Source organism: Rhipicephalus sanguineus, chromosome 2 (genome assembly GCF_013339695.2).
Source record: "Rhipicephalus sanguineus isolate Rsan-2018 chromosome 2, BIME_Rsan_1.4, whole genome shotgun sequence".
Classification (NCBI taxonomy): domain Eukaryota; kingdom Metazoa; phylum Arthropoda; class Arachnida; order Ixodida; family Ixodidae; genus Rhipicephalus; species Rhipicephalus sanguineus.
Window position 1 is genome coordinate 170,963,100 of NC_051177.1, and position 13,470 is coordinate 170,976,569.

The 13,470-nt window shown below is 43.4% G+C and overlaps 1 protein-coding gene across 1 annotated transcript in view; it reads left to right on the plus strand.

The window, feature by feature from the left end:
- LOC119382033 (protein O-mannosyl-transferase TMTC1-like) overlaps positions 1-5,366 on the plus strand; it is an 87,474-nt gene extending 82,108 nt beyond the window's left edge. Inside the window, exons 15-18 of the mRNA XM_037649773.2 lie at positions 1,979-2,116; positions 3,452-3,574; positions 4,359-4,436; positions 4,853-5,366. Of these exons, the coding sequence (XP_037505701.1) occupies positions 1,979-2,116; positions 3,452-3,574; positions 4,359-4,436; positions 4,853-4,981 (468 nt within the window). The 3' untranslated portion in view covers positions 4,982-5,366. The remainder of the gene's footprint in view (positions 1-1,978; positions 2,117-3,451; positions 3,575-4,358; positions 4,437-4,852) is intronic.
- Positions 5,367-13,470: the final 8,104 nt, after the last annotated feature.

Here is a 13,470-nt window from a genome sequence, read left to right on the forward strand (position 1 = left end):
AAAAACTCATAGGTCCCTTATGCGTTCTCACTAAGGCGGCTCCTAGGCGAAAGCCATCTTTTTTTTTCTTCTCATTCAATGCATTCATCCTGCCCCGATCCTGCCCCGTCCCTTTCCGAAAGCTTTCTGCACCTCACTTGGTTTTGCACAGCATGTCCTTCCGTTTCTTTCCTTTCCTCCTCCTCCTCCTTCAGGATCGGAGGCACCTCACCTGGTTCTGCACTGCCTCAGTTATCGGCTCACCTTTGACCAATCTACGATGTCATGCGATCACGTCATCGTGTGACGTCACGTTACGTGACGTCATGATATCGTCACAATGACGTCACAAATTGTGGTGACCTGTGACGTCATGATAATGCCATGTCGTGACGTCATCACAAGATCGTGACTTCTTGCATCACTCGTGTTGCCCCCAACGCCGCGGGACGCCGACTGTCAATTTTCGCGTTGATGAAGCACTTAAGGCTTTCACCTTAATGTAGGAAAGCCGCAAAATACCTATGGGGGGTTCCACTGAAGGAGCATAATTTGTAGACGAGCCTGTCCTCGAGAGTTCTACTGGCACATGAAGTCAAATAGAGTGAGCTCTCACTTGTACGAACGTCGGTTTAACGAATATTTCAGAATAACGAACTTTTACAAAATCCCCGGTGGGTTTTCTATGCACTATATGTAAAAATTCTTCTGTTGAACGACTTTCCGAATAGTGAATATTTCTTTTGAACGAACTTTGTCTGCGGACTTTGCGCTCTGCAGCACGGGCGTAGCCGATGCGAGCCGCTCGCACATTGCCCACCCACGGCGGCGGTGCAGCATGGCTTGTGCATGCAGCGCCGCCGAGGCAAAGCGGCCGTGCGGCAGACGAAAACGAGCCACGTGCGATTCAGTATCTCCGCAGAACTATCAGATTTGGAAATTGTTTCCAGTGTTCGTCCGGAACCGAAAAAGGAAGAATGCGACGAAGAAGTTGTAATGGCCGAGGCAGGTTCAAATCCTGTATCTCAAGCCGAGGCTGTAGGATATATCAGAAAGTTGCAGGACTTCGTTCCACAGCAGCAAGCTTTGCCAGATGCAGTGCACAGAAACGTACTATCTCGACAGCTTTATCTCTTTTCGCGCTTTAAGGACGCTAGTCCAAACGAAAATTTCAGAATTCTTTTCAAAATGAACTGCATTTCACACTTTTGATTTTACATCTGTTGTGCCCCATGCTGTTTCGTATTCTAGTGAATATTCAGTTAAGAGAACTTTCAGATAAATAAACTATTTCTCAGAGTCCCTTGAAGTTCACTCAAGTGAGAGTTCATTGCTTATATGTATTTATATATCGCTTTGCTTGTTAGAAGTTGTGCAATGTCACGTAAGTCTATCAGGGTGGTAGGCATTTTTACTTGCTATTCGACGAACTTACATTTTTGCATGGGACAGCTAAGCAGAAGAGATTAGCAAAATCACTATTATGTGGCAGAAATTTTCTGATAGGGGAATAAGTTTAGAAACGTGAGACATCATTCTCGCACACAAAGTTGTCGAGGTTTGCGCAAACTTTCTTTCGACGTATATATTGGGACACGCTGCATGTGCGTTTCTGTAGAGGTGGTAGGGCTACCGTAACCGTTTAAACCGTGCAGCTCTTACACATATAAAAAGGGCTTTCTCAAATGAGTGAGGGCGTTTGTGTCTACTCTTCTAACTTCCATGATTACAGGAAGGCAAACCAACCTTTCAGTAATACGTTTTGTTGGGCTAGTTGGTTCATGACTTCTGAAGGAAAAAATTGTAGCGCAAAGCAACACACGGACAGACAGAGAGGACGGGACTGGCGACAAAAAAAAATAGCGCCAGTCCCGTCCTCTCTGTCTGTCCGTGTGTTGCTTTGCGCTACAATTTTTTCCTTCACAACCTTTCAGGCCTAGACAAAAAGGCCTAAAGAAAGCAGGAAGCGTCATAATGTTTATTGTTTCTTCATTCTCAGGCTCAGCTTCTTATTCGGCTTCGAAGTTTTCGAGCGGCTGAGGACCTCCTTCTGGATGTCATTGAACACAACAGCACCGACAGAGGAGCCCTGCACACTGCTGCGCTATTGTACAACCACATCAACCGCACCGTCGAGGTAGCTGTTACCATATGTCACACTGCTTTATGAATTGTTTGCTCGTCTGTAACAGGATGCCAGAACCCGGGCGTCCTCGTATAGCATACATGTGCTTCGCCATTATTCGTTCCTAATATAGCAATGCTTGCAGCTGTGTGCAACCGGCTCTTGCTGGTTCTCCTTAGTTAGGTAATCCAGCAATGCCTGTACCCATGTTACCCATTGTACCACTGAGATATCATGACTCTTTACTAGAATTTTAAAAGCTGATGTTTTCCACTCAGACGTTCACGCAGATAATTTTCACGGGGCATATGAAGATGATCCATGGGAACGTCTAAGTACAAAATGTGAGCAAAATGGAGAACGTCTATGGTACATTTACGGTAGACGCCAAGTACTACTTGTAGCATTTAATTTTGAAAATAATTAACTTACCTGTAAAATAGCTGACACTGGGACATTGAGTCGCAATATTCCCACAGCAATTTTTTGATGGAGCTGTGATTCACTGGATGGCATTGTATTTTATCAGATGTGCTTCCGAAGCATCTGCGGTTGCTGATGGAGTATTGTTCCGTTATTTTCATGGTATCTGCTCCTAGGCTACCACTTCTGTACTGTTGCACAGAACACAATACAGGCTTAAAATACGAATTAGTCTTTACATAAGAATTTCAGTTACCCCATGAGAAAGGTATATAAAATACGCTACGTGCATGTGGAATTAAATTTTACACGTTAATATACCTCAACTGTACAATGCACACATCACCTTGCTGTTTCACGTTTCCTCCTTCCAGTTATTGCTATAATTACCAACGCTTATAATTCGGATTTGCTCTATGTTACAAATGTACAAATTACGTTACGCCTAAAAAATTTTCTTGCTGCTCAACATCATGCATTGCGTGTTTCATGACCTACACGTGTACAGTCATGCACAAATGAGACGCGAACAAAAAACCACGAGGCAAAACAATTTTGGCATATGATACCTTGCGCCGCCAATCATGTGGCTCTCGGACATGTTGTAAGCCTCCCTAATTGATATGCAAGGAAGAAACGTGTTAACGTTACGCCTGCCAATGAAAGGAAAAAGAAAAGGAAGCGTTTTAGTTAGCCCTAACTTGTTCCAATTTCAACTGTTCGTAACGTACGTACGCTGCAGTTGCTGTTATGGTGGCGTGGCTGAGCCAGTCTATTAAAAAGTACTTTTTTCATGTATACACGGATAGTTCCTAAACTGTCTCGCTTAAAATAAAAGGATGAACTGCGGAGTGTCCTCGTACTTGTGTTCGAAATGCGAAACGTGAGTGATAAGAGGGCATTTCATGCTTTATAATATTGCAGGCACTGGACTACATACTGAAAGCTCTGAAACTGTGCGGTGTTGATGACGTGCTTTGTGCAAGAATACACAGCGATCATGGTGACATACTCAAGGACTTAGGCGACATCACCTCGTCGGCACAGGTCTGCACAATGAATGTGATATTCCTTATTCAATTAATTAAGGCAGGTTTGCATATGCGAAAGCAGCTTGCAAGAATGACAGATTCTCCGAAAGCCAAAGTAAAACTCATGTTTTCACATAAGCATCTGATTTATCTCAGTTAGCTTGCGTATACTCTGCGATAGCTCATAACGTTGCACTCACTTTGATACAGCTTTGCATCAAGAAGCTAGGAGTAAATACACGAGAAACCAATAAAGGAAAATAATGGAAAAACATGATCTAGTGTCAGATATATCATGATGCTTTACTGTGTTTCGACATAAAATTAAATAATGTTCTGCTATCACGGTGCGGACAAACCTAAAGTTCGAGGAATGTAAACTTCCTCAATAAACAATAACATGTAATGTTGCACTAAATATATATTTCAGCAGTCTTATGATCATTGTTCTTAACGTAATAAAATTTACAATAATACAACCATTTCAGGATTTATGGCTTTCTGCATGGCACAATTAGTATCATTTTCTTATTATCAGTTAGCTCTATAGTGTTGTATAATAAATGATGTAAAGGAAGTCGAAGAACGTTCTGTGCATGTGGGTCCGAAAAAATCGCGAATAGATATCGAATAAATCCCACTTCCGTACGAATATTCTTCCCCAGGCGGGAGGGTAGGTATTGATGTTAAAGCAGGTGTTATAAATCCTCTTGTTACCACTGCAAATATTTGATTTCCACATGACAACATCTATAAAAAAGAGAGGAACTTTATAAATTCAATTATGTCCAACCTTTCAGAGTTATGAAGTCGCCATTCGCCTGGATCCTGACCTTGCTCATGCTCATCTGAACCTTGCCGTGATCAGGCACTTAGAGGTTAGTGTTCATATTGCGTGTATTCGACAACATTGCATTTTTAAAAAGCCTGCGTGTATTTAGCGATTCTATAAAACATGTAAAAGTGATTTAACAAGACAATGCATATTCTGGAAAGCAAGCGCTCGTATTGATCGGCTTGCTGTAGCTGCATCTGCTGCAGGTGCTATGGTCTCGTAATCGTACGCAGGCAAAGTGCACTGGGCCCCGGACAGCGGTAAAGGTGGCCTCAGGAGAAGTTACTTGCCGAAGCTAGCAGAATAACGTGTCGTTTCTACACATTTTTTTGCTTTCTTCATATTTTTATGCATTCCCCCTGCTCTCTCTGTCCGTCTTGCGTGACAGTTTATAGTGAAAATGGCAATAGGTTTTGGTACCATAGCATCGGGACATGCATACCTGTTTTCTTTTTGCAGAGTGACTACCCAACTGCATTTCGGCACTACCAAACGGCCTTGTCACTCGACCCAAAGAACAAGCTCATCCTAGACAACATGGCCAAGTTGAGGCGGCGAATGACTAGGCCTTTCCACGACTGCGTCTAACGCTGGACTGCGCTTACTGCTGACGCTTCGTCGAAATGCATTTATGGTGCCGCATTTCTTGCGTAGAGAGATTCGTCTTGCCGCGGCACCTTTTGGACTGGATTCACAGTGTACCGCGTTCTACGTTTCGCAGACGTTGCCAGCGTGAGTGTGGACATTCCGGTTAATTCAGTCGCAACGTAGAATGACTCTTTGTGGACTTATCATTAGAAGTTCAAATGTTCTTGGTGTATGTGTTACATAAACTGTGCATCGGAGCATCCCGTCCCATTCCGAAGTGCTGATAACGTCACCTCCAAATGTACCGTGAACCTTGCTGTTCTTGGTGGAAACGCTGAGAGCTATCTAAATGTGTTTCACAGGAATCGTGTAACTCTGTCTGCTTCAATTTGGCGAAACCCAATGTGGTACCTTTGCTTCTGAAAAATTCGTGGTGTGATCTCTGATGGTGTCGCGCCGAATTGCTGTGCCATCTTTAGAAGTTAAGAATACTTCTTTATTGCAGGACTTCTGAAGTTTTTTCTGGACTTGCTGTTTTTGTTTCTGTTCGGCAAGGAAAATGTTACTCTCGAAAAGTTACTCTACACGGAGTCCCGAATTAATGGAAGTTTTAAGTGAATGCTGTGGGCTTTTAAACCGAATGTGGACAAAAGTGAATGTTGACTGCGATTCCCTAGTCATGTAGGCCTTAGACTATGTCAAAATGAAAGAAAAAAGACTAACATACGAATCTATTGCTCACTGATTGTGCCATGTTTGTCAACCCACTTGTGTGACCTCCTCATTATAACAACCTCTGTAGATTACTGTAGAGCAAAATACCACTTCTTCGAACAGTGGCAGAAGACTATGCAAAAACGTGCCTAGATTTCCGATTCTCATGTTACTGCGTGCGACATTGCAACGTGACTTTCTCAAAGTGCGCCAGATTTGCTCAGATGTGGTTGCTGCTTAACTGGATGTCATGTGTCACCTACCTACGGACGCTTGCGACTGAAGCGAACTCAGAATGCTGTAACGGAAGCGTACACGGGGATATCACAAAATGTAATGTCTGGTGTCGTCATCGCAGTGCAGTGCGTCTAAATATGAAGTGTGCTTGCCCGTTCTAGGTGTCCGTGAATTCACTGGTTTTCCGTTTAAAGGAATGTGATGCGGAAGAAGGGCTCAGCTACTGAAAGAAATGTCTACTGGATTCTATCATGAATTTCCTTTTCTTTGAATTGTTGTACCTTCGCGCCATTCTGATTTTTGTGCTATTAGCATGTGAAGGTTCTATTCGAATTGTCTATTGTTTTCCCTACTATTATGTTCTGGCTAAATTATGAATTGAAGGTAGAACGTTGTTGTGTTCTTTTTTTTTCGCTTTGTACAATGATTCCAGTTCCGCAAAAACTGGATGGTACGAAACCAATTTCAAGTCATGAAACTGCAAATATCTACATTTGTGAGGTCATGTGAACCTCTACAGAGCACGCTGACAATTACGAACACTCCGCTGTATCGAGCGCCCAGCATTAAATGTGACAGTTATGCATAATACTTTGTGCTACCTGCGTATAAATAGTAATATATAGCGCGTTTAAATATTGGTTTCATGAAGGCTTCTGAATTCATTATTTCACTAGACGTAACCAGCGCTTAGTTCAGAGAGAGCAACTTTATTAAAAAATGACAACATTTCAATAAAGTAATTTATATGCCTACCTAAATTACGCCGCCTCCAAATGTTCTCACAAGAGCCGCGCTACACAGGTGCAGCTCCAGTATCATTTGTAGAAGTTAGGTACGCGCAATTTTCAGTTCATTTAACTGCGAAGAACAGCTTGCCTGGTTGTCAAATTGACATGGGAAGCTCACAACCTTGTGATGTCATAGTGTGTGAAAATGAACACATGTCGTGGGACACGTCAACCCTTACTAGACGTTTAAATCATATTGTGTGAATTTGCACTGGTGATTTGAATGCATGGCAGGGGCCTTACTGCATTGGTAGAGCTGGGGGCATCGCAAAGGAAGGAGAACGTATGGTCACGGAAGACTGTTTACTTCAACATGGCGAGTTGGAGAAATGAATGATTGCTCAAGTTCAAACTTGTGATAGGGAGGAGCACATAGGCCTCCATAGTAGTGATGCAGAACTGTCGGTAAACTGACTATCGATAGCATCGACAGTTGTTTTACAGCGAAAGCTGTTATGAGATCATTTAACCGGCCGTTTTTGGCGCCGTAGTTGTCCGCCGCCGCCGTTGTCCGTAACCAGTATCGCTCGAAATAAGAAAAAAAAAAGCGAAATAAGAAAACAATTCCAGGATGGAACGAGGTTCCAACCTGGGCCCTCTGCGTGCGAGCCCAGTATTCAACCTCTGAGCCATGCCGGTGCTTGAAACTGCTTTGCAAAAAGGCCCTATACAGGCTTCATGTCGGGAAGGAACCACATTAGCATATGCAATATAGCGTGGTAGAAGAGTAAAGTAAGCACCAAGCGTCGCACAACGCGAATTCTGTAACCAGGCGTTACACAATGCGAATTGCGCAACGAGTAGGTTGTTGATTGCTTCCAACCCATTACAAAGGGCTCTGTCATAATTCTTCATCGTCATCAGGCACAGCATCAACAAAGTGCACATAACGCCTTACATGCGTTTAGCAGGTACCACGGCTCTCCGTAAAATGACGAAAAATGGCACAGTGCCTGCTGCCCTACTTCTCAAAAATTACAATAATTTATAGCGTAGTGGGTTCCTCGCAAGTGCACTTCTATTGGTTGCCAAGGAAGCCCATAGGCGCATTATGCATTTCCTCGGGGTCTCAGTAAAATTACAATGATTTAGAGCGTAGTGGGTTCCTCGCAAGTGCACCTGTATTGGTTGTCAAGGAAGCCCATAAGCCCATGATCCATTTCCTCGGGGTCTCAGTAAAGTTAGTCACCCCCCCCCCGTCTCTCTCCCACGTCAACATATGTTATACAGCATGACGGGAGAGGGAAATAGCGACCGGGCGTCACCCGATGCAAATTACATAACTGGTGGGCCGTTTAAAGCTTCCAACCCATTACAAAGGGCTGAGCCATAATTCTTCATCGTCATCAGTCGTCGCTTCAACAAAGTGCACATAATGCCGTACAGACGTGTAGTTGGTGCCTCGCTTCTCCCCAGAATGACGATTAATGGCTTAGTAGGTGCTTCCCAACTTCACAAAAATTCTGATTTATGGCATAGTGGGTACCTTTCTAGCGTACGTGTATTGTAGCCCCAAGAGAGCTTACAGCGGGCTCTTGAAACACCGCTCTTTCTGCTTTCGCTGTGACTGTGCTGCGGTTTCAGCGCAGGCCTGGCGTTTTTTAAACTATCGATAGTTCTATTAACGAAAAACTATCGATAGTGCAATTGGTAGTTACCATCGTTATTATTACTAGAGATATTACTCCCACGCGTGTTTATTGCATTGTTGTGATGCGTTCGGGTTTCACCCACAAAAACAGTTAGCAAAGTTTGACGCAGACCGCGCCGCAAAGTTTGAGAAGCTTTACGGTTGTTTGAGGTCATTCTGTCAAGATTACGCGCCGGACGTGAATACTCAAGCTTATCGACAGCTTACGCGAGCACCAGCGGCTGGAAGGTTCGATGACTGGTGTAAAAAGACGATGTGTTCCACTGATGATCAGATTAATCGACGGCCACGGACCCTTTTCGCCGCTATCAGTGCGCAGCGTGTACCGCTTGTATTTTGAGTTTTGATTTTCTTGGCAGAAGCTCGCCCAAATAAAGAGCTCCGTATTTCCCAGTCTTGCTGCAGCATTTTCACCGTCACAACCACGTGACAATACTATCGATAGTGGTGCGAATAATGATGTTGTTGCTGGGCGGCCATATTGCCAAAATATTTCCGATAGCTATTAGCTTCGCTTAATTATATGGGCAGTGAAAATGGCGGAATATGTTCATCAATAAATTCACATCTAAAAGCAACCAGTTACACCTTACAAATAACAAACTTAGTTCTTGTTCTTTTTTTTTTTGAAATAATAAAATGTAATATAAATTTGAAGCCGCGCGGTTTCACCACGTGTAACGGCTTCCTTTCCGCTACAGCTGAATCAGCAAAGCACTCTGGGGAAGAACACAAGCATGTCAATCAATTCTTGCCTTTCAGCCTTCTCCTCCGGCTCAAGAATGTAATGTATGGAACCAAGTTTATTCTGCAGTGAGTTCGCGCTCTTGATTTCATACTGTCGATAGCAACACTATCGATAGCGCTATCGATAGTATTTTATACCATCGATAGTTCGATAGTCTCAGATATCGATAGTACCATCGATAGTTCTGCATCACTACTCCATAGGCTATGCCAGCACTTTCTGGTCAGTGTACTTAGGATGTCATCGCATTTCTTGTGAGATTGCACAAAAATTGTCGTCCGTGTTACTTCATTGGCTTAACATTGTATTTACATGCCCTTTGTGCAAACATGCTCTCCAAGATTGTGGTCAGCGTTAAGCTATTGTCGCGCAGCTTAATTCGCCGTAACCTTCGTGGTGTGATTATGTACTCTGGATGTTTAATGTACGAAAAATATTTCGCGTACTGAGTACGTTGCCTTCCTTCCGCAATAGCTGCATAACGGCACCATCACTGCTGGCTGAGCTTGAAAGAGCCGTTATTCGCGTCGCCTTACTTTACGAGATACTAGCAATGGTTGTCTTTCTAGAGCAGTTTTCCGCCTTTTGAATCGTTTCGTTAAATGTCGTAAGAACAAGTTGTTCATCAATAATATTGCTTGCCGAGACGGAATCGTCCCAGCAGAAGTAGTGTTTATATTGACCACAAGGAATGATGCCATCGAGCCCTTTGAGGTTTTGTGTATAGTTTTCTGTTTGCGAGAGAAGTTCTAGATTTTCTTACCGTCAAATAACTGCATTTCCGTTTTGTACATTTTTTTTTATAGCTCAACAAACTCACGTGACCAGTTTTTCTCATCCGTATGTATGCTCGTCTGCCACCTCGTGTACCAGAGTGTCATTGATGGAGTTATTGTTTCACAAGTGAATGTCTGAGTGTTATTTGAGCACAAACAAGTTTGTACAATATATCATGCTGTCATATTGTCCCACACTTAGAAACAAAAGTGAAGACTTCATGAAATCCTGTTATGTTTTCGCTTGAATTTTCTGGTTACCGCTTTGTTTTGTTGCTAGAGCGCGTCCCCATATCTATATGTCGGCCCAATGCCTGTCTTGAGAGCGAGCCTCAAAAGCTAGCTCTTGTCCGAGCTATTCTACATGAGATATCTAGAACAACTTACTTATCGAAGAGCTATTGTCTACTTACAGTGATCTTGCCAACCGCACATAGAACAATAGACATCGATGACGAAGCATTGAAATCAAGCTAATAAAAAATATGATATCAGCGTCAATTTCGTTCGAAGGCTGTGAAGTTGACGGTTTATCCTCGATAATTAGTGTTGTCAGCACTATTAAATAGCATTTTTATTTGAAATTACTTCTACTGAGATGTAAATGTCGCTTTACTCATAAAGTAATGCAATTCTGGGCGAGAATAGAAGAGTTTTCTGGTTAAAGTGTATGGGAGATTCACTAACAAAGTGACTATATCTGGAAAGGTGATGCAAAGCATCTCGCCAGGCATAAAAATGTGTTAGTCAGTAATTTCGACATATTTGCACATCACAAAATGAATGAGGACACATGAAAGGACACAACAGAGGCGTTGACTTCAACTAAATTTTATTAGCGAAAACGCTAGAAATATTGTGCGATGTACGAGAAATACGAAATTTGAAACATGCAAGAATAACGAGACATACATGATATACGGGTAAATAAAATCACACTCTATTTATTTCTCATTTTATTTATCAGATACTGCCGGCTGTTTTATGGGAGCCATGACAGCAGTGTGTATATCGTTGATAGTTACGCATTACAATCGTTTAAGTTGACAAACGGATAATAAAAAAGAGCTCATTAAAGCAAAAACGCATATGAGCAACAATAAAATCATATGTGCCCGAATGTGAACTAAAGACGCGAGCATGAAAAACAAATCCAGGAGCATTTACAATAATACGCTGAGCTAGGCCGTAGATGTACAAAAACACATTCAGGAGCGGGCGACTAAGCATCCGAAAAACGTATTCGAAGTTTACTAAAGAGTTGGTAACTTGAGTGAAACAGCCAACGAAACAAACCTTATGAAAGTGAACTAAAGAAGAGTTTCCTCCCACGGAAGCATACTGCGAAAGAAATAGTTACTCGCATACATTACGAGCTGAAAATCTAATACAGAAAGAAAAAAAAAGACAAAAGAAAAAAAAAACAAGAGCTGCATAGTATGACACAGATGTATGGCAGTTGTGAAAGCATCAAGCGATGATAGGCCCACGACGTCTCATGGAAGCTAATTCTATTCTGCTAAGGCTCGAGCAAAAAACGAAGAATGATATGTGTTTGTTTTATCTCATGGTCGTACAATCGTCTTATTGTGCTTCCATCTCGATGGCCTTGCTCTGTGATACTGCATGTAACTAGTGAAGCCCATTCTGATCTTCCTGTTTACAATATTTTCAAGCATTTCCAGTCCGTGTAGTCTCCAGCGCGATTCTAAAGTGGGAAGACCACTTATAAGTCTAAGGTTAGTAATAGATACATGCCTGCCATAGTAATAATATTAATTGTTGGGGTTGAACATCTCAAAAGCACGATTTGATTATGAGAGACGCCGTAGTGGAAGGTTCCGATAATTTCAAACACCTGTGGCTCTTTAACGTGCACATAAATCTAAGTACACGGGCCTCGAGCATTTCCGCCTACGTCGAAAATACGGCCGGAGCGGCCGGGATGCCCGCCATAGGCGTTAAAGATGAATCTTTGCGCTGTTTTCTGAGCGTGTTAAAGACAATCGATATCGCATTTGGTGTGCGGGCCCCAAACTACGTCCATATATTCTAATAACCGCTTAACGAATGTCGTGAGGGATACAGGCTCATTTTTATAAATGCAATGCGTCATAGAATTTCTAAGCATGTAAAGTTCTCTCAAAGCCTTGGAAACGATGTATTGCAAGCATAGGTCGGCAAACTCACTCATGAGTTGACTCACTCTCACTCACTCAGATCGGGCTGTGAGTCTGAGTCTGGGTGAGTCCGGGTGAATAATATTTTGGTGAGTGTGAGCCCGAGTAAGTCTGGTTGAAGAAAATTTGCGTGAGTATGAGTCCGAGTGAGTCCGGTTGAGATAAATATTGGTGAGTGTGAGTCGGAGTGAGCCCTAAACGCAAAATATGTTTCATGAGTGAGTCTGAATGATCTCCACCCTTAATTACCGACCTGTGATCCTATCCACTCAGCTATCTGCATTACTATCAGCCTTATATCGGCTTGCGTTTATAGTCAGACCAAGGTCGCTAAATAAAAAAGAGGTGCGGCCTGCCGAACGCTCTTTTGCGCCGGTGACAGCGCTAGTTCTTGCTCCAGCCACCGCAGCGCTGCACAACGGTAAAGAAAACCCGCTCACACCGGCGGCCAGCCGGCTGCGTGCATTGGTTTTAGTTACATTACATATTCTACCAAAATGGCAAGTTGGGCGAGTTGGCGCGTACTCACGTCCTGAAGAAATAGCGCAGATGAAAAATGAAAACAAGAAATGGCGGAAAGACACACAGCACTGCACACCGTACTGAGGGTTCATTGGGTTTTAACTCTCGCGTTTTAACGCTGTCTTCCACGGCTGGGCTGTGTAGGCGGTCGTCCAGTACAGAGAATCCTTCCGCGTTCGACGTCATTCCACTCACCACGCTTTATGTTTCAGCAACTTCTGCACGCAAGGGATTGACAACTTCTTTTCTTGAGCTTTGGCGCTCGTCTAGTTAATATAGTTTGCTGTTCGATATGGAAGGAGTAGGCAGAACACGAACAAGTGGTCTACATTTCAATGAGAACGCGGCTAGCTTGTAAGCTGGAAAAGATGAAAATATGGTCGGCACGGCTGTCGGTCGCAGCACCATGCGCTTTACCTTGAAGTCGTACTGCTTGTAGTGAACGAAGTGAATGTGCGACTTCTTCGCAGTTACCGATCTCCACCACGGCGACAGGTCTTGGGCATCGCAGTTATGGAGAAATGTCCAATCACATTAAGCACTCATTGATAGAGCCAACGCAACAAAAAACCCGCACCTTTTCTACCTCGTAAGCAAGCGTACGGCTGCTCATTTCCAGCAAGAGCGTTTGCATACGCTCGCCTGAGCCAACGCCCCGAGCATTCGCTTACTAGCAGACGTGGTATACCGATGTGCAGCGCCGCCACGGTAGCGTCTCAAAACTCTGCATGTCACGCGTTCCCCCATTGAAAACGCACCCATTCGGCAGGCCGCACCTCTTTTAGGGGCGAAGCTCCTTAAAGCGGCACCCGTTCGTCCCCGTCGTAGTGCGTAACCAGTCTTAACGCTAGTACCAGATCTTGACCTCCA